This window comes from Sciurus carolinensis, chromosome 3, assembly GCF_902686445.1.
Source record: "Sciurus carolinensis chromosome 3, mSciCar1.2, whole genome shotgun sequence".
In the NCBI taxonomy this organism is placed as follows: domain Eukaryota; kingdom Metazoa; phylum Chordata; class Mammalia; order Rodentia; family Sciuridae; genus Sciurus; species Sciurus carolinensis.
Genome location: NC_062215.1, coordinates 103130639 through 103152648, shown reverse-complemented (window position 1 = coordinate 103152648; position 22010 = coordinate 103130639). Strand labels below are relative to the sequence as shown.

At 39.4% G+C, this 22010-nt stretch overlaps 1 protein-coding gene across 5 annotated transcripts in view; it reads left to right on the top strand.

The window, feature by feature from the left end:
* Cacnb4 (calcium voltage-gated channel auxiliary subunit beta 4) overlaps positions 1 to 22010 on the top strand; it is a 246846-nt gene that overhangs the window by 192722 nt on the left and 32114 nt on the right. For all 5 annotated transcript variants that reach the window (XM_047544605.1, XM_047544606.1, XM_047544607.1 and 2 more), the window contains 3 exons: positions 10992 to 11111; positions 13238 to 13360; positions 20896 to 21026. In XM_047544605.1, the coding sequence (XP_047400561.1) occupies positions 10992 to 11111; positions 13238 to 13360; positions 20896 to 21026 (374 nt within the window). The remainder of the gene's footprint in view (positions 1 to 10991; positions 11112 to 13237; positions 13361 to 20895; positions 21027 to 22010) is intronic.

Sequence of the window (22010 nt, the reverse complement as noted above, 5' to 3'; positions counted from 1 at the left end):
ATATATACTGTTGTCATATTTCTAATCTGACTCTCAAAAAATAGGCCACAAAGTAAAAGTAGTGTTTTGGGGGCAACTTTGTAAACCACTCTGGGGAAGTGCGAGAAGGAAGCATTTTAGTCACTCACCTTTCCAGAAGGACTGCAGAAAACCACATTTATCAGAAACTGTTAGTTGCCTCATCATGTGCAGCGTTGCTTCTACCAGCAGCACATCCAGGATTTCCTGAGAAATGCATTTGCTTCCTTCTTAATGTCTCTGCTGGAACTAGATTAGTTGCAGCTTGGATGAAGGCCTTGTCCTGTGGCTGATGCTTCCAGGTACCAGTGCTGGGATCAGCCAGGGGGAGTGGCCCAGTCACTTACCTGTGGCACGTTGTCAGAAGCTCTCACAAAGATTTGACTGCTCTGGTTCTGAGTGTGGCTGCTCAGTGTCTCGTGATGTCATTCTGTGGCCTGTGAATGCTAAGGCTTGACCGCTTGAGGCCACCTTCTCTTGCTAGGTGGTCACTTTCCCTTCCCCAGAAGGCAAGCTCCTCAATCTCACTGTTCCTGGCATTAAGAGTTCTTGTTAGATGCAAAAATGTTAGTGGCTTTTTTCAACTTGTTGCTCTTTAGTCTCACAGAAGGTTTTTGATTTACTGCTGCTTGTGCTTATTGATACAGCACTTCTTATATACATCTACTGCGTGATGCACTGAATATCAAGGCAGTGTTTGACAAATTGCATTCATATAAAGTAATCTTCATTCTTCCCCACGTGGTCAACCCAGTATAAAAGGAACCGCCCTTCTGCTGCTACCATCTCCAGTAATTTTGTCATGGGAGAAGAGTTGTCTCTCCAGAGACGGGTTCAGGGAGTTCCCAGAGGGGAGGGGGATTTTGCCTCATGACCTGCAGGTTTCTTGACATACGTGATGGAAAGGAATTTCAAAATGTGATAGGGGAAGGCATAGAAAGAAGTTTATTTAAGAAGTAAATACACACTCGAGAAAGAGTGCAGGTTATCTTGCGAGTGAGAAACCCTCCTTGGATTAGTGCCCCAATATTTATAAAGAGGTTGTAGTTAGGAGCCAGGCTAGAGATGGAGGCAGGGCTGAGATACACAGTTTCACACCGGTTTTCTCTGTGATTGCATATTTCCCTCCTTTTACAAGGGCATGGACAGAGGACATGTTGCTCAAGATTTACAGCCATGATTTCTGCATCTCAGCGACTTGGGGATGTTTCCTTTGAGTCTCAGTCTCTCTCTCTCTCTGTCTCTCTCTCTCCCCCTCTCTATCTCTTGATCCAGGGACACTTAACCTCTGAGTCACATCCCCAGCCCTTCTAATTTTTTATTTTGAGACAGTCTTGCTAAGTTGCTGAGACCTCAAACTTGTGATCCTCCTGTCTCAGTCTCCCAAGTCGCTGGGATTATGGGCATGGGCCACTGCGCCTGGGTATATCTCTGTCTTTATCCTAAATTCCTGTTTCAGCTTAATTTACAAATCCTTTGGTGGATGCATCTCAGCTTCTTTCCCAGAAGTGCCTAAATAGTCTTGGCTGAGACAGATCCCCATCCATTCTGTCTGGGGTTTCTGTCACTTCCTTCCTGTACTTCTGAGGTCAATTGAAATTATTCTGCTGTGATCTCCATTAATGGCCTTCAAGAGAAATACCTGTCTGCAATCAGTCAGCACAACAAGCAGGATAAGTTATCAACTTTTCTAATTGATTATTATTTCCTTTTAAATAAATTATATAAAATCATCACAATAGAACCCACTACTTTGTATTCTATTTATGAGAAAATTCATACAAAGCTTGTTTTTTAATTTTTACTAAAATGTGTATTTATGTATAATTATCCTTTCATTATAAGATAATTTGTAAATAAGTAGTGAGAACACAATTGGGAGAGTTAAATTTAAAAAAGAAAACTCTTACAGGTACCTTAGACTCATGTACCAATATCTAAAATGCTGAGGAAAAACCTTACCATTGAGGTAGAAGCTTAAAGAATTATAAGCCAAAACCTTGATAGTCTAGAGGTAGCATATGAACTCAGAAATAATAAAACATGTATTCTGGAAAGCACTCTGCAGTTCACTTTCCAGGATCTCAGATTGGCATTAACTTGCCATCTATGAAATATAATTTCAACAGTTCCCCATACTGCTAAGGTGCTGGGAATGTATGCATTATCCAGGATTGTATGCATTATCTGGATTAAAGCACTGGAAAGCCACGATTTTAAAAAGCAATCCGTGTTATAAGGATGGGGTTGTTAACAATTAACATCACTATAATGAAGCACCATGTTGGTCAGTTAACCAATCACCCAAGAACGGAAAATCATAGAACAAGATAGATTCTGGGGCTGGGGATATAGCTCAGTTGGTAGAGTGCTTGCCTAGCATGCACAAGGCCCCAGCACCACCACCACCACAAAAAAAAAAAAAAAAAAAAAAAAAAAGATAGATTCTGATGGGGGTATATGTCTTTCTCTCCAAAAACCTGAGGTCCTGCTGTTCCAGGCACTCTGCAGGCCTAGGTATTTGGAGATGGAGTGGGGACCCTACTGGGTGCCTTAGCAAAAAGCTCTGGACCTGCTTGGTGAAGTGGGTGAAGGAGAAAGAAGAGGATCTGCCAGAAAGAGAGGAGTCCTGTAAAGATAAGTTTGTCTGAGGTGCTTGAGGCTGCCTCAGGAGTGAGCCTTCACCCAGCTAAGGAAATCTGGAATGGGCACTAAGAAAGGACTGTATTCCACTGAAGAAAAAAATTGAGGAAGACCTTAAAAGATGAAAGATCTCTCATGTTCTTGGATAGGCAGAATTAATATTGTCAAAATGGCCGTACTACCAAAAGTGCTAACAGATTCAATAAAATTCCCATCAAAATTACAATGACATTCTTCATAGAAATAGAAAAGACAGTCATGAAATTCATTTGGAAAAACAAGAGACAGAGAATAGCCAAAGCAATCCTTACTGAGGAAAGTGAGGCAGGAGGCATCAAAATACCAGAGCCTTAAATTATACTACCGAGGTATAATAACAAAAACAGCATAGTATTGGCACCAAAACAGACATGATGACCAATGGGACAGAATAGAAGACACAGAGACACACTCACATGAATAGAGTTGCCTCATACTAGACAAAGGTGCCGGAAACATACATTGAAGAAAAAAATAGCCTCTTCAACAAATGGTGCTGGGAAAACTGGAAATCCATGTGTAGTAGAATGAAATTTGATCCCTATCTCTCCCTGCACCAAACTCAACTGAAAGTGGATCAATGACCTACGTATTAACTAGGTGTGGTGACACATGCCTATAATCCCAGTGGCTGTGAATGTCAAGGCAGGAAGATCGCAAGTTTAAAGTCAACCTCAGCAACTTAGCAAGGGCCTAAGCAACTAAGTGAGACCCTGCCTCTAAATAAAAAATAAAAAAGCTGGGGATGTGGCTCAGCAATTAAGTGTCCCTGGGTTCATTCCCTGGTACCAAAAAACAAAGCTAAAACAAAAACTAAACCTAGTTATTAGATCAGAAACCCTGCACATACTAAAAGAAAATGTAGGCCCAATCCGCCAACATTTTGACTCAAGAACTGATTTCCTTAATAAGACTCCTAAAGCACAAGTAAAATCAAAAATCAATAAATGAGATGGCGTTAAACTAAAAAGCTTATTTACAGCAAAGGAAGCAATCAAGAGCATAAAAAGAGAACCTACAGAAAATCTTTGTTACCTGTACCTCAGAGCATTAATCTCCAGGATATACAAAGAGCTCAAAGAACTTAGCACCAAAAGAACCCAAATAACCCAGTCAATCAGTGGGCAAAGGAACTGAACAGGCACTTCACAGAAGAAATACAAATGGTCAAAAAAATATATGAAAATATATGAAATTCAACATCTCTAACAATTAGAGAAATGAAAATTAAAACTACACTGAGATTCCATCTCACTCTAGTCAGAATGGCAATTATCAAGAATACAAGTAACAATAAATGTTGGTGAGGATGAGGGGAAAAGTGTACACTCATACATTGCTGGTGGGACTGCAAATTGGTGCAACCACTCTGGAAAGCAGTATGGAGATTCCTCAGAAAACTTGGAATGGAACCACCATTTGATCCAGTTATCCCACTCCTTGGTTTATACCCAGAGGACTTAAAATCAGGACACTACAGTGATGCAGTCACATCAATGTTTATAATAGCTCAATTCGCAATAGCTAAACTATGGAACCAACCTAGATGCCTTTCAACAGATGAATGGATAAAGAAAATGTGGTATGTATACACAGTGGAATATCACTCAGTGATTAAAAAGAATGACTTTTGCCAACAAACGGATAGATCTGGAGACTATTATGCTAAGCAAAATAAGCCAATCTCAAAAAAACAAATGTTGCATATTCTCTCTGATATGTGGATGCTAACCTGCAATAAGTGGGGGAGGGGAAGAACAAAATTTCAGTAGATTAGATCAAGGGAAATGAAGGGAAGGGAGGGAGGATAGAAAAAGGAAAAACAGAATGAATCTCATATAATTTTTTATGTATGTATATGAATACACTACAATGAATCTCACCATTGTGTACATCCACGGAATGGGGTCCTAATTAGAATGGGATATATTCCATGATTGTAGAATTATATCAAATGGATTCTACAGTCATGTGTAACTAAAAAGAACTAAATAAAAAAGAAAGAAAGAAAGAAAGAAAGAAAGGACTGTTCCTTCTCCAGTGTGGAAAACTGCATAGTTGAGTTATTGCAAGCTCAGTGGAGAGAAGCAGGCTCACGTCCATTGGGAGTGACACGATTCTACCAGTGCTTAGTCCACTTCTTGCAGTTATTACAGTGCTAATTTATACCACATTTAACATTCACTTATTTGATCCAGAAGGAAAACTGACATTTTGTTTCTACTATTGTATTGCCCAGTAGGGTAACCATAGCAATACGTGAATGTTTAAACTCTTAATTATACGGATATAAAACTTTATTTTAAAAAATTAAGTTAAAAAGTCAATAGTATCTGGGTCTCTCTAGTTACATTTCAGGTGCTCAATAATTACATGTGTCTGTCACCAAAACTTTCCATCATTGCAGAAAGTTCTGTTAGATGGCACTGGTGTAAGTACCAGGACAAGGCTTGTACACTGAGTTCTACCTGTTGCCTGTCCATTCCCCAAAATGACCCTGAAAAGGGTCTCATCCCTATTTTGCATAAGGGGGAGGAATCTTGGAAAATTCTAGCTGTTCTCTTTTGTCACTGCCCCTCTAGGGTCTGGTAGGTGGGCAGTGTTCTGTGAATGGACAACTAAGCTAGTTAGTGAGAGACCTGGGACTGTTGGACCACATAGGCCAATGGTCCCAAAATAGCAAGATTTTGATTCTGTATTCCTTGCTACAATTCAGTGATACAGACACATTTGAAAATCATTCCTAAAAAGAGAACATTTATTTCAACTTTAAAAGGATAAGTAAGTGTCTGCCTGGGTCTGGAGATAAGAATGGAGAGTGACTGAAATGGGTACAAGGTTTCCTCTGACCTGACAGAAATGTTCTAATTTTAGAGTGTGCTGTATGTGAATTATGTTCCGTAAATTTATTAAAACTCATTGAATTGCACACTTAAAATGTGTGAATTTCATACTGTTATTATACCTCAATAAAACTGTTTTTTTTTTCTTTTTAAATATCTATATCCTAGAACTGTGGAATGACCAAAAATTTATTGTTGAAAAGCTGCCAAACCTTTATTTAGGGAGTCAAAGATTAATTGCTTACATTTCCTGAATTTTCCCCCATAATGGTTAAAAAAAATAATAATATTTTATCTCAAATCAAACTTCCAGAAACTCTGCAGTAGGTGCATTGTTACCCATGTTTACAAAGGAAGGAATTTGGGACTCAGGAGTTTAAAATAACTTGCCCAATATCCACTGCCAACAAGAGCTGGAGACGGTGTAAACCCAACACAGCCGGCCACCAAAGCCCAGGGCTGCTCTCACTTCCTCTCTGTGAAGGAGAAGCCCTTCCGTTGTTTGACTGGAGATCATTTTCCCTCTATCTGGAAGCAACTATAAAAGGATTTTCCAGTGGTTCTATCAGCATTTTGTATTTCATACTCAATAAAGTTCATGGAAGAAATAAGGCTACAATCTTTCTTTCAATATTGAATTCAAGTGAAAAAAGAGTGGGTCTTATGTTAACAGGAAGATATGTTTCTTCTGATGTTCTCTGGGATGCATTCTTTATTGTATTTATTTATTTATTTGGACAAGAGAGCCTGCTATGTTGCCCAGGCTGACCTGGAACTCCTGGGTTCAAGCCATTCTCCTGCCTCAACCTCCCAAGTTGCTGCCTCTGAGCCTGGATAGGACGCATTCTTTTATAACGTTTTAAATAATTTTACACACACACACACACACACACACACACGCAAACACTTCATATACTTCTGTATGTTTGTGTGTATATATGTGTATATATGAGAAAAATATTTATAGAAATAGATATTCTCTATATAAATATAAAAATATCATATATACATATATTTATTTATTTATTTCCCATTGGAAATCCCAAGTCTGCAGTTGGTTTAGTTGTTTCCTCAGAAACTTGAAGATGAGACTTGTGACGGTATCTGCTGAAGAACTTTTAAGGAACTAGTCACTGTCCTGCCTCTCATATGAGTTAACAGCCCAATTTTATATCACTTGATAAACTGAGTAGATCACTCCTCACCCATTTTTTTTTGATGTGCTTTTTTTTTTTTCTTGTAAACAAATAGGATACATGTTGTTTCTCTATTTGTACATGGAGTCAAGGCATACCATTTGTGTAATCATAAATTTACATAGGGTAATGATGTTTGATTCATTCTGTTATTTTTTCCCTTCCCCCCACCCTTCCCACCCCTCTTTTCCCTCTATACAGTCCTTCCTCCATTCTTGCTCCCCTCCCTAACCCTAACTCTAACCCTAACACTAACCCCTCCTACCCCCCATTATGTGTCATCATCCACTTATCAGTGAGATCATTCGTCCTTTGGTTTTTTGAGATTGGCTTATCTCACTTAGCATGATATTCTCCAATTTCATCCATTCGCCTGCAAATGCCATAATTTTATCATTCTTTATGGCTGAGTAATATTCCATTGTATATATATACCACAGTTTCTTTATCCATTCATCAACTGAAGGACATCTAGGTTGGTTCCACAATCTGGCTATTGTGAATTGAGCAGCTATGAACATTGATGTGGCTGTATCTCTGTAGTATGCTGATTTTAAGTCCTTTGGGTGTAGGCCAAGGAGTGGGATAGCTGGGTCAAATGGTGGTTCCATTCCAAGTTTTCTGAGGAATCTCCACACTGCTTTCCAGAGTGGCTGCACTAATTTGTAGCCCCACCGGCAATGTATGAGTGTACCTTTCTCCCCACATCCTCGCCAACACCTGTTGTTACTTGTATTCTTGATAATCGCCATTCTAATTGGGATGAGATGAAATCTTAGGGTGGTTTTGATTTGCATTTCTCTTATTACTAGAGATGTTGAACATTTTTCCATATGTTTGTTGATTGCTTATAGATCTTCTTCTGTGAAGTATCTGTACTCCTCACCCATTTTATGAAATGAATTTCTGGAAAATTATAAGCTAATGGAACTGCAGTTTCCAGCCATGGCCAGGGCTACTAATCTTCACATCTTCATTTCTGTCCTATTAGCAGGGAGGCCTTATTTTCCTTCTTGCCATTTCTCTTTTCTTGATTGTTAAATGTCTCTCCAGACCTCTGGGTAGTCCCCCTCCTACCAGCCTTACCAAGCCTGCCACAGCCCCCTGCTCTTCCCAGGTCCTTCCTGTGGTCTGGTCTAGGAGGTCTCTCTTGGCTTCCCTGTGGCTGGCTTGCCCTTCTCTCCCTCTCTGCCTTTGTAAAGAGCCAGATCCTTTTCTTTCATGTTGGGTTTTGTTGTTGTTGTTGTTTTGTTTATTTGAATTTATATACAATAGGAATCTATTTGACCCCTGGTTCTGGGGATTGAGAAGTCTGTGAGCATTTTTTCTGGCCCAGATCCTTTCTTATCTTTCCCCTCCTTTCTTCTGAGACACGTTTGTACTCTTTTTTCAACCAGTTGAAAAAAATATTTCAAGACAAATAAATAAAAGCAAGAAATCAGTACCAAGCCAGCAGAACTATGTCCATGGGTCAAATTTGGGCTGTTGATGTTGGGCCTCTGCTGTCACTCACTGGGACTTTGAGAGACAGCCAGAATGATTTTCATATTCAGAGAAATATAAATGGCATTGAAGAAAAACAGAATGAATGTTGTGATAATATAGTATTAATTATGAAACTGGGTATCATAGTACCTTATCTTTCTCTCCATCAATATTCTTAGAAGTAGGGGTGTAAACAGAAATTGGCCAGAGTAGAACTTATTAAGTAATTTTGGGATTCCTACAGTCTAGTTCACATTTCAAAATAAAGCATATTTGCAGGAGTCCTTGAGTTGCTTCTTCTGTGCTCAGAGATGATCAAATGCCAGGATTCAAAAATCGTCAAGGTAGTTTCAGGAAACTAGCTGTCTCCTGGTAGCAAAGCTGGATTGCGTATTTTAGCTGTTTGACTCATTGCTCTTGCAAGCAGCCTGCTTTCTTGTGTATTATAGTCACTAGCTTTCTCCAGCACATACTCCCCACCAAGGCAAGTATCTTCTTCCTGGTGTACACGTTGTAATCATTTTGTGGTCCAGAGTCCTCTGGGGAGCCGATCCAACACGTTGGAATGGGCGGCACCGCCTAGCATACTGCCAGCAAAGCACAGCCAAGGATGAACTCCAGACTCTTCCCATAGGTATTTTAGCAACATCATTTCCTTTATGACTTAGTCTGGATTTTATACAGGTGTACATAACTTTGGACAAAATATGTGTTCTGAGAGAACTCACTATTTTAAAGGATTTCAAGGTAGATATTCTTTAAGGTAATGAATACATCTGCAAAGATCATCTTACATTGATCCCTTTTGTAGGTTCAGATTTTTTCCTCCCATAGATTTGCACAGAGGAATTCAATTATAATTTGATGAACAAATATATTTCCTCTGTAAAGGGCACTTTCAAAAGTGCTACATTACATGGAATAGAACACATTGCAGTTATCAAATTTATAGCATGTTTTTTTTTAATACAGCAAATACTGTTAAGAAACATGGCTACATTTCAGGATGGGCTATTGTATATGTATAAGTGTGTTTAAAAATGAATACAATCTCTTATTTCTTATTTTAAGTCAATGTAGAAATGTCAGCACAGAGACATGGAGATAAGAAAGATAATTTACTGTGTGCCTACTTAACATGGACTTTCAACCTGCTGCTGGCTTTATGGTTGAAATAATGAAGTTGAAATCTCAGCTTCTCTACCGCTGCAAGGATTCAGAGTGATAAGGTGTACAAAGCATCTCACCCCATGCGGGTGCAACAGTGAGCACTCAGTAAACATAAGCGGCTCGTATCTTACTCCATTTAATCCTGTGAAGTGGGCAATCAATGCCCCTCTTTTCCAGAGAAGACTGTCTCAGGGTGATCCAGTAACTGGCATAAAGATTTCGGAAGTGTGTTCCAGAGTCACAAGGTAGAACTCTGCCATGCCTGAGAACTCTGATAAAACCTTTACCTGGGAGTTAATCTTCTAGGCTGCCAGGAACATCTCTACTGGGTTTTTCTATTAGAGGAAAGACCACCCCAGTTGGAATGATGCTCTCTGCTGAAAGACAAAACTGTCCTCATAGGCAACAAATTCATAATAAACTTTTTTTTAATGTTTTTTTTCTTTTTCTTTCCTGTAGTATTGGGAATTGAACCCAGGGCCTTGTGCATACTGGGCTACACTCCCAGACCCACAATAAACATTTCCAAGTTTAGAAAAACTTTCAAAGGGCCAGTTGTAATCAACCACTTCTTAAAATGTTTTATTTATCTTAATTTTTTTTTTTTTTTTGCAGTGGACAGTAAGTTCTCCACTATGTAGATAGATATATGCTTATCAAAAATGCTTGCTCATAATTTATGAAACATGCTGAGTACAGCATATACTACCAATACCTCTCCTGTCTAAATGTCATCATCTATGCAAATAGCAACTTCTAATGCCCTCTTAAAGTAATTGTAAGAGTGATGATATTCCTTTAGCAGCTGAAGATAAGCCTCCAGGCTTGTTTACTTGGAGGTAGGGTGAGGGTGGGGCAGATATCTTTAACTGACTGCTCTAGAATTCATCTTTCCTTATGGCATGAGCACCTCCAGTCCCCTGGCCACATGAATCAAGATACATTTTGATATTGAACAAATAGCCCTCTGGGCATGGACTTCAACAAGAACATCCCTGTTTCTGTCCTCAAGGTGTTTTTCTTCCCAGTGTCCATATTACTATATACTGACTATTGTAGGACCATGGTTGAAAATTTAATAGTGAAAGATCTCCATAGTGTTGACTTTGAAACTGGAAAATCACCTGCTAATGTAAGATGTTGCTATGTTGTGTTGAAATCTCAGACAAATTGATGATCTGTAACCCAAAAATACAGGTAGGACTTAGCTCCTATAATAACTGAGTCTCTTTTTCCTTGAGATGTTTAGTATACGCAAAAGAGAGAATGGAAGAAAACTTCAGTTCCACAAATGAGTATGGGCTTACTATAAAGATAGTACTAAGCTAGAATTGGGGCTGAACATTGCATCATTTTCTTTGCAGTTTACTTCCTAGCACTTAATCTAGTCAAAATATTTTCCTTCACAACATTGCTACCTTCCAAATAACTCAGATGCATAATTATATTCTGCCATCTAAATTTATATCTGCAATAAGGCACAGAGTGCGTGCATCAAATTCTATGCAAATGAAAAGAACTCACCCCGGGATGCTGTTACAGCTGTGACATTTAAGCTACACATCACCTCACTTAAGCTATTCTGTGTTCTTTCCAGGGTTCAGCGGATTCCTACACAAGCAGGCCATCTGACTCCGATGTCTCTTTGGAAGAGGATCGGGAAGCAATTCGACAGGAGAGAGAACAGCAAGCAGCTATCCAGCTTGAGAGAGCAAAGGTGACTTTCTTGCCCTTCTTTGGTCCAAAACTGACAGTTGCTCAGCAGCTGTCAGCTGCCTTTTCCCTGCCTTATGTTATTCCTCTAAAATAATTGTTTTCTGATTATTCTGATAAAGCTCCAAATTGCAAACCCCTCTGGTCCATTCACTTCTTTTAAAAAAATATTTTTCTTAGATGTTGATAGACCTTTATTTTATTCATTTATTTATATGGGTGCTGAGAATCGAACCGGGTGTCTCACACATGCTAGGCAAGTGCTCTACCACTGAGCTACAACCCCAACCCCTGGTCCATTTACTTTTAAGACTGGTTAATATTATCCCCAGAGGGCCATTTCCTGAGAACCTTCATCCTTTTATGTTTGGTTTTACGGTGAATTATTGGTCATCTTCTAAATTGTCAATGTGGCAATATCAAGCCTGCTGTGCCTAGTTTGGCAGAGAACCTCCTAAGGTACCAGCTTGTGATCTTGACCCGACCTTGACCGCTCCCCTTCTCTGTTACATAGCCTATATTACAAGCCACACAGCTCTATGTATTCCCTACTGGTTCCTCTGCTATTCTCTATCTAGATTTCAATCTTCCATCTCAAGTTCAGTGTGAAGTCCAGAACTTTGTTTTTGTTTTGTTTGTTTTGAGATGCAGGGTCTCATTATGTTGCCCAGGCTGTTCTCAAACTTCTGGGCTCAAATCATCCTCCTGCGTCATCCTTCTGAGTAGCTGGGACTACAGGGTGCATACCACACCTGGCTAAATTTTTCACTTTGAACAATTCAGACAGAAGCAACAAACGTGTGATAAAAGCCATTGCCAAATTAGACCTTCAGATATTCCTCTCCCTGTGGACCCACAGGAAACAACACAGAATAGATTTCATGGTTGAATTTTAGAACCAGAAGAGTCATTACTGATCTCCCATTCTATTTTTTTTTCTTTTTCCTTTGACCCTTTTGTCAAATGAAATTTTATGTACAGTAGCAACACAAAAAATAGGGGTCATGGCCAGCCTTTGCTTTTGCCCTGTATGACAGACTCCGAAGATGTGTTGATCCAACCTTTCTAATTATTAAAAGAAAATCTCAAGCCTGAATAAAGTAAATTCTTTCCCTTTTCTCTTCCCCCCCCCTTTTCTCTTTTTACAATAAAATCTTTTAGAGAACAATGAGAGAATGATGCAGGTGCCTGAGATGTCTTCATTTGCTTTGACATCTACAGATCTGTTCTCTGTTTTCAGTAATTCCTGTGAGATTCCTGTGTATATCAGTGAGATTCTAACTTGGGTCCTGCTTCAACCATTGACTCCCCCCCAAGCCATATTCCCTATGCAAATAAATGAACTAGTAACAAAGCAGTCCAGAATATCAGGAACCTTGTGTCTCATATGTGGCTAATTCCTGTTTTAAAATTCTCTTTAAGAATCTATTTTGTGGCTTTTATGGTGACCCAGATATTGATGGAAGCACCATTAACCAAGACTGGTGTCTTGATTAGCCCCTTCAAAGCTGCACCAGCTCAAGAGTGCTTTGCTGGGAAGAATTTGTATAAGAAGAGTTTCAGAATCAGCTTTTGTAAGCTAGAGAGGAATGAAAGAAGAACTCTGCCTATTGGGTTTCATCTTGGCCCCTTTTTTTCCCTGTCAGACAAGATATTCTCCTGCATGAGATTTTATAGGTTTTTAGATATGAGACTATTTTAGAAATACTTATTTTACAAACTCCCAACCTTTTTTTTTAAACATCCAGGACATATTTCTTGCATCCTAAGGTGGGAGGATGTTTGTTACCATCCAAAATAAATAACTTCTATGACTAGAGAACAAAGCAGACTGTCCCCACTTCTTCCATCCCCCCTAATACTTTAGGAGACAGCTCTTTATTTGGGATGTTGGAAAGTACCACAGGAGAGGGAAAGTGATGGGGCTGATAGGACTGAATCATTTTCAGAGTCAACTCTGCAGATTTCTTGAAATTACCTGGGAATATAAACCCTAATAGAATCCCTCTTTGGAAAGTGATTTCTCTTGCTGCCTGGTACCATCAATCATCTTATGATGCATTGCAATATGAAAACTGCTCATCTCTTTTCACCCCTCTCTCACTTCTTATTCTGCGGTTCTGTCTCTAGTCCAAACCTGTAGCATTTGCTGTGAAGACGAATGTGAGCTATTGTGGAGCTCTGGATGAGGATGTGCCTGTTCCGAGCACAGCCATCTCCTTTGATGCCAAGGACTTTCTACACATTAAAGAGGTAAATGTAGGACACACTGCATCCCTTCACCTGCCATAAAGCCAAAGCTTGGAATCAACTCTGAGCCAAACTCACCAATGAGGAGAACTGAGGAGCTGCCAGTGTAGTATCTCAATTCAATTTTCTGTGCCTTCCACATGACTTCAGTCTCACTGATAGGTAGAAGCCTGAGATCATTGCCTGTGTTACTATACACTTACAACACTGGATCATGGTCTATCCTTGAAGTCATAGGATGGATCTAGGACAGACATTTGGTTCTCTGGTTACCTTAAAAAAAAACAAAAAAACAAAAAAACAAAAAACAATTTGGTGGATGGATCAAATCCAGGACCTTATGCATGTGAGGCAAGCACTTCACTATTGAGCTACTTACCATCCCATCTTTTAATCACCCTGTGTGGCTAGAGAGCCATAGATCTATGGATCCAACTTAGGGAAGCATGAGTTTGGTGGCATGGCACCTGCCCAGAAGGGACTACTCATAAGGAATGTTGTAATTATAAACACTGTGTGATAGTCCTGTGGACTGATATTGGAATTAACACCAGAGTATATCATCATTGAAAGAAAATGTTAGAACTAAAAAAATTAGCAGAGAACTCTGGGAAGCAATACTTAAGGGATTGAGCAATCCCTTAAGGAAAACTTCAGGCTTCACATCTAGAAATATAGAATAGCGACATCAAAATTTTTCACTTACTCAAACCAGGTACATTGAAATTCTACTTATTGTCAGACATTGTGCTAGGCATGGGGGAATCAGACATAAGTATCACTGTCCCCATGGACAGAGAACTTTGAGTCTGGTGGGAGGGATGGATAAGTATTCATAGTTTCTGCATGGGATGACAGGTTCTATTATAGAAATATTTGATTGATGTTATGGAAGCCCACAGGAAGAGGTGGAGGGACCATCTGGTGGGGAAGTAGGAAGATCAGGAGAGCATAAAGCTCTACAGAAGTGGTGAAACCTGAAACCTGAGGGAGTCCAGGCTGGGGCAAGGGCTGGGCACTTGGTAGAAGTGTGGCTGGTGGGTAGTGTAGAAATGACACAGAGCAGGGTCTGGATCAGAGACGCAAGGGCCAGATTTCAGAAATGATCTCTTGGGCCATGGTGAGCAGACTGGTCTTTATCACCAGGCAGGGAGCTAGAGAGGAATTTGAAATAAAGGACAGATATAACCAATCTTCTAAGCAGAATAACTCAGGTGGGCAAGGGCATGGCACAGGTGCCAAGGCATGCTGGAGGCTGGACAGTAGAGGTAGCAGAAAAGATGGAGAGAAGGCGTGGTTTGGAAAGAGAGTTAAAGAGCAAATGGATAGAATATGAAGGTTTCATGTGGCTAGGGATTTAGGGAAAGCAAGGGAAAGAGAAATGAGGGATGAGGACCAGTTTTTCTGGCTGGCTTGGAAGGATACAGGGTGCCATTAGCCTCTAGTATCAGCTATCAAAGCAGAGAAGACTGAGAGGGGAGCAGATTTGTTGCAAGGGTGAACATTGTTATGAATTTGCTTTTAGATGCACTGGTTAGTGTTGTGAACCTTCCTTTAAAGGTGCTTGAAAGATCCTTATCCACATCATGTGGAGGCCAGACAGTAGAAATTGCAGTGTGTTTTTTCCTAAACGCTTTGATTCAAAGAAGAATGGGCTTTAGCCAGGGGAAGATAGCATAGGGCTACAGAAGCCTTTTTAAAATTCGATGTACATTTTTACTTTTCAGGATGAGGAAGATTTGTTTATTTTCCATGCTGAGATGTTCAATCCAGCAAAATAAATTGGAAGGAAAAGGAATGACTGATTGAGTGAGGGTCTAGAGAAGAGGGGAGGAGACAACATCTGGAGAATGGACACAGGATTTAGGCTGGTGGAAAGTCTCATCTGCTTTGAAACTCTTTATTCTGTACAAGTGGGGAGGACCATGCCCTGGAGGATGTTTCCACTAGATAGCCTCCACTAGCTCGGCTAGAGGTGAGAAATAGAATTTTAAAGAAAAGTGAGCATGAAGAACAATGAAGCGAAACCTGAGAATGGAGTTCCCGAAGAGTGTTATAAACATAAACACATCATATAATGTAACTGAGTCCACCTGCACTTACTGCCCCCCAGTCCAAAATGAGATGTGCAAACATATAATCCTTTTTGAAAGTCATTGTCTTTGAAACTCTGCATTCTGTAGTCTGGTTCAGCAGCATGGAGATCAGTGGGTCCATTGTCTTGAAACAGAAGATGGAAGCCAAACAAAGTGGGATGAGGAGACAAGGGAGCACAAAGCAATGGGTCAGCATGTATGGACAGTGCTTGCAAGGGGGTTAACACTGACCAGGCTGTAGACTTAGGAGGATCCAGGTTAAAGGAGGTCTTCTTTCAAGGTGGGAGCTGCTGGAGCCACCTACCTGCATAAGGTTGATATTAACAACTGAGAAGGAGAGATGGGCCAAGGGGTAAAATTTTTGAGTAGGCAAGAAAAGTGGGATCCAGACCCTGAGAGGACCTTGAAAGAGGGGTACTTATTCAGTTACATTTGGGGAAAAGATGAGTATATGGGCATAGAAAGCTCAGAGCTCGGGAATGGGAAACTGAGGGAGCATCAACTTGATGACTTCCACTTTCTCCATGGCAGACAAGGTGAGGATACCCACATTTGCCTAGAAGACAAGGACCCTTGGCCTGTAACAGGCACCTCAGCATGTGAGTGGTTAAGTTGATTCTATCTCACCGTTTCCATAAAAAATGACCAAGTTTGCTGGGCGAGATGGCGCATCCTAGCATCTCCGGAGGCTGAGGCTGAGGCAGGATCGTGCATTCAAAGCCAGCCTCAGCAACTTAGGGAGGCTCTGAGCAACTCAGTGAGACCCTGTCTCTAAATAAAATACAAAAAAAGGGCTGGGGTGTGTGGCTCAGTAAGTTAAGTGCCCCCGAGTTTAACCCTAGGTAAAAAAACAAAAAAAAAACAAAAAAAAAACCCAAGCAGTATTCATTAGTTGCAAACTCCCAGTGTTTCTAAGGAGAAGCAACACTTTAAAAAAATAAGGGAAGTTCTCCCGTGTTACATGCACACTCCCAGAAACATTCTAACCCTGCTGTATTTGATTGCTTTCCTGCATTCTGTCAGTATTTTTCTTCTTTATTATTATTTTAATTGTTCATAGTTATGGGATGCAGTGCAATCATTTGATACATGTATGTGATATGTGGTCATCAAATGAGGACAGTTAACATTTCCATCTCCTTAAACTTTGTTTTGAAGTTTCAGATTAACATTATAATTATACATATTTATCAGGTATAATGTGATCCATTGATACTATGTACTGATCAAATCAGGGTAATTAACATTTCTATCTCCTTATCATTACTTGGAGTTTGGAGCCTTCATGCTCCTCTCTATCAATATTCTAATTTGACCTGTGGGTTGCTTTTGGATCTATATACCTGTCAATCAGGGACTTACCCTGGCAGTGTGATGTATGGTATTGAGCTAGTAATCCTATGTAGACCAGAACCACTGTTTTCAGATTTTGAAAAATCAGACAAAAAAAAATCTTAGCTAGATGCAGCAGTGCACACCTATAATCCCAGCAGCTCCAGAGGCTGGGCAGGAGAGTCATGAGTTCAAAGCTGGACTTAGCAATAGCGAGGTGCTAAAGAAATCAGTGAGACCCTGTCTCTAAATAAAATAGCAAAATAGGGCTGGGGATGTGGCTCAGTAGCTGGGTGCCCCTTGGTTCAATTCCTGGTACCAAAACAATTTTTTTTTTAGAAAGAGAAAGTTCTAATCCTTTTAGGGAATGAAGTTGAAAAAGATTGGAGCAACACTAAGGTGACCTCTCCAGAAAGCTGACACAAGCTCCAGGAATATCAACAACACAAATGAACACATTTCTATAATCAAGTCATAGTCTTTCTTCTCATCTTTTACTTAGACAGCCACCTCTTATGCACCATTCTAAGTACTTTCTCAGTAATGAAAAGTCTTGCTTGCAAAGAAAAGCGACAGTTATGCTTGTCCCACAAGTCAAATGATTAGTGAATTAAGCTCTGAATTCATATTGTGCCTTACTACTAAGCAACTCAAATAACTTGCACCCTCGCTGAGTCAGACTCTCACTCTGCTTAAGATGTTTCCTACATTTTGGGAAGTTGCATTATACATTTTAGGAAGCCTTTTAAAATCACTTGGGTACCATTTAACAAATTAGTATTCCAGTGGGCTAACTTAATTTCAGGAAATAACTTAAGCCCTAGGAAACTATGACTCATGGTCTGTTTTGTCCCCACCACAGTAAAATTTAAATTCCAGACCTATACACCAAAGATTCTAAAAGGGTCCACTTGCCTTTTCTTAACTACAAAATAAACAGACTTGTTATTTCAGGCCTGTTATTCTGAAATTAAAGACCGGAAAGTGAGGAAAACCAAGACCTTGATTGTTAAGGTTTTCTGTGGGGTCGACTCAATGTTTCTTTCAACGCAGGCTCATACTTCATGCCATATGTGCCTCGTACAGGAACTGTGTGCATAATGAAGTCCACATCTTACCATGTCATTTTCTTCTGAGTGTGAGACTATTACTCAGAATTACTCAAAGTTACTCAGAATTTCATGCTGTAATGATTCAAGGAAACCATCCGCGCTTCCTTCAAATGTGTCAGTATCACAGACGTGGAAATTCTACTTTAAGCTAAGCAGATCATCCTACATATAGTTATTACATTTTGAAATAACACACACACACAGACACTTTTATCTTGTTCAATAATGTAGGAAGTTTTTGGAATAATCATCTCTAGACGGTTTAAATAATAGGATTGATATATTTTTTTTCTAAAAATGACCTAGCTGAAACCTTCCCTTGAGGCTAGTGACTTGGACTAAATTGCCTCCTGCCCTACGATTCAGCAAATCAATAATTACAAATACAGTTTTGCTGACCCATCAAATAAGGCCACGTTGACAGCATCTTGCCTCACATTGGTTGAAACCTTTGTGTGGACTTGTGTCTCAAGTTTACATGTCATGAAGCCTATTTGAGTGGAAATCTTGGAGTTCTTTTTGGCTTCAGTCCATTTGGAAATTATTCCCAAAATTCTTCCTACAAATCTAAAATAGGCTCAGACTTTATAAGAGTAGACTTCCTTTTCTTCATATAAAAAGATGAACCTTAATTTGCAAATCTGTTTGAAATAGAGTAGACTACAGACAGTATCATGAAAATTTTACCAGAAAACTTTTAGCAAATAACATAGTATTGAATGTATTTCCTCTGAGATATATCTGTCTTTTGCTTCTATAGTTTCATTTACATTGATTCATATTTTACCTGATAAAATCTATTCCAGAAGAATTGTCTAGGGCTTCTTTTTGAATTTTTTTTATTGGTGCACTGTAATTATACATAAAGGTGGAATACATTGTTATGTTTGTATATGCACATAGTGTAATTTGATCAATCTCATTCCTCAGCACCTTCCCTTATCCTGCCTAGGTCCACTGGCTCTACTCTGGATAGCCCATATATTATTCTTATTTTAGTTAGTACATTATAATCATATATGTGTGTGTATATGTGTATACATATGTGTGTACATGCATATATCTGTATACATACATATATATTGTTCATTGTGATAAATTCATACATACACATAGCATACTTGATAGATTTCATTCCCTAACAATTCCCCATGCCCTTCCCTCCTTCTCAACCCCTTTCCACTACTCTCTTGGTCACACATCTATTTTTGTGAGACACCTCCCTTTTTGAAAAAAAAAATATTTCTCTTTCCATTCCCCTCTCTCTAGCTTTTATATATCAAAGAAGACATTTGACTTGACTTTATGAGACTGACATTTAAGTGAGCATAATGTTCTCCAGTTCCATCCATTTACCAGCAAATGACACAATTTCATTCTTTTTTTTTAATTACTGAGTAAAACTCCACCATGTAGATGTACATTTTCTTCATCCATTCGTCTGCTGACCGACAACTTGGCTATTGTGAATTGTGCTGCTTATATTAATATACGTGTGTCACTATAGTGTGCTGTTTTTAGATCTTTTGTATAAATCCCAAGGAGTGGGATGACTGGGTCATATGGTAATTCCATTCCTAGTCTTTTGAAGAATCTCCATACTGCTTTCCAAAGTGGTTGTACTAATTTTCAGTCCCACCAACAATATGTAAGTGTACCTTTATCCCCATATTTTGCCAGCAATAATTATTATTATTTGTATTCTTGATGATTGCCTTTCTAACTGTAATAGATGAAATCTCAGTGTTGTTTTGATTTGTATTTCTCTGCTTCCTAAGGATACTGAACTTTTTTTCATGCATTTGTTGGTTGTTTGTATTTCTTCTTTTGAGAAATGTCTGTTTAGCTCATTTGTCCATTTATTGATTGGGTTATTGGTTTTGTTGGTATTAAGTTTTTTGAATTCTAACAAAAAGCAGTCCAAAATTCATATGGAAAAATAAGAGACTCAGACTATTCAAAGCAATCCTAAACCTAAAAAGCAAAGCTGGAGACATCGCAATACCTGTCTTCAAATTAACTACAGAGATATAGTAACAAACAGTGCATGGTAGTGACATTAAAATAGACACGAAGACCAATGGAATAGGACAGAAGACATGGAGACAAATTCACATAGTTGCAGTACTTTAATCTTAGACAAAAAACATACATTGGAGAAATGATAGCTTTTAGCAAATGGTGCTGGGAGAATTGGATATCCTTATGTAAAAGAAAAACTAGATCCTTATCTCTCACTCTGCATAAAAATCAACTCAAAGTTGATCAAAGAATTAGACCAGAAACACTGAAACAGCTCCAAGAAAACATAGGGTCAACACTCTGACATATTGGCAGACTGACTTCTTTAATAAGGCTCCTAAAGCTCAAGAAATAAAACCAAGAATCAATAAGTGGGATGGCATCAAATTAAAAAGCTTCTGCACAGCAAAAGAAGCAATTATGAGTGTGAAGAGAGAGCCTACAGAATGGGAGAAAATCTTTGCCAGTTACTTTTCTGACTAGGGGTTAATATCTAAGCTAGGGCTTCTTGACAAGGAACAAAGGAATCCAAAGGGTAGGACCTGGCTTTAGTCAGGGTTGACAAACTATAGCCTACAGGCTGAGGCTGGCCCACTGCCTTACTTGAAAAGAAAAGTTTTATTGAAACACAACCATACTCACTTGTTTATGTTTGTCTGTGTCTGCTTTCACACTAGGACAGCAGATTCAAGTAGTTGTGGCAGAGACCATCTGGCCTGCAAAGCCTAAAATATTTACTATCTGGGCCTTTGCAGAATAAAATCTGCAGCATCCCGCTTTAGTCTATGAACCTAAAATATTTACTGTAATGTAGTAAACTATAGTGTGATATGAATAGTATTTGTATGTCATAGATATAATATCATATAGTATATCATATAAATAGTGTTTTGTTCTTCTGGTCCCCTGAAATTAATTCCTGGAATGTGAAGATGAGCGAATTACTATTGATAGCAGTTTTCCTTCTGCATTCCAGAAATACAACAATGATTGGTGGATAGGGAGGCTGGTGAAAGAGGGCTGTGAGATTGGCTTCATCCCAAGTCCACTCAGATTGGAGAACATACGGATTCAGCAAGAACAGAAACGAGGACGTTTTCACGGAGGGTAAGGTCCCATCCTTTTTCTGTAAACCAGCTCACTCTTTCTTTCTTATAGGAAAATTAGATGACTTTTCAAGTTTTCTTATTAGGTTAAAAATATGTGCTTCAAAAGGAAAAGATACTTTTCTGTACAGGGTATTTCTAAGGTCGAAAAGGTTTCAGGTTTCACAGTCCCCCTGGCATATGCTGAAGCCCGGTACTCCTGCAATCCACACAAATGCCACAGCGGAGATGGTTTTCTGTGGCCTCAGGAAACCCTCCTTAGAACTCACGCTCTCCTCTTTGAGAGTCACCGGGCATCATTGCTCAGAGCAGCTGAACTTGCATCATGGCTTTTCTTGGTTCACTTTCAGAGACTCTTGGGCTGGGGATATTGCTCAGTTGGTAGAGTGCTTACCTTGGGTGTGTAAGACCCTGGGTTCTAATCCCCAGCTCCACCAGAAAAACTTTTTAAAAAGACTCTTGAGTGGATGCAGAATGTGATGGTGCATGGACAGTACTAGTAGCCCTCTCTCCACCTGAGCTTTTGGTGGCACCCCATCTCCTGGTATTGGGGTGAAGACACTGTCTAGCTCGGACGAGTCAGCCTCTAGTGAACTAATGAAGCAGCCACGTAGGCCTCAGTGCAGGTGGCAGCAGGTCCCAGGAATACAAGCCCAGTTTGAGAGGAGAGAAATCCGACTCCTACTCCTGCATATATGTGTTGCAGCTTGAACTAAAGCATGGATGTATTATAATTCCTTGGAAACCCTGAAACAGAAGTAGTTTTTTCTCTTGACCCTCAACCTCCATTTTCTGTTGAATCCTTTGTTATTTCAAAAACTCTTCTATTTTTTATGGTCTTTTTTGCCTTTGTCCTAAGTTAACTCCACTTTTAATTATTAATCTTTTAAGTGAATAACATGCCTAAACAACTATTAATTATGACTCCTCTTGCTCCCTCTTCTCTAGATGTTTTACCTTCCCCAATCCTCTTTGAAATCACCTG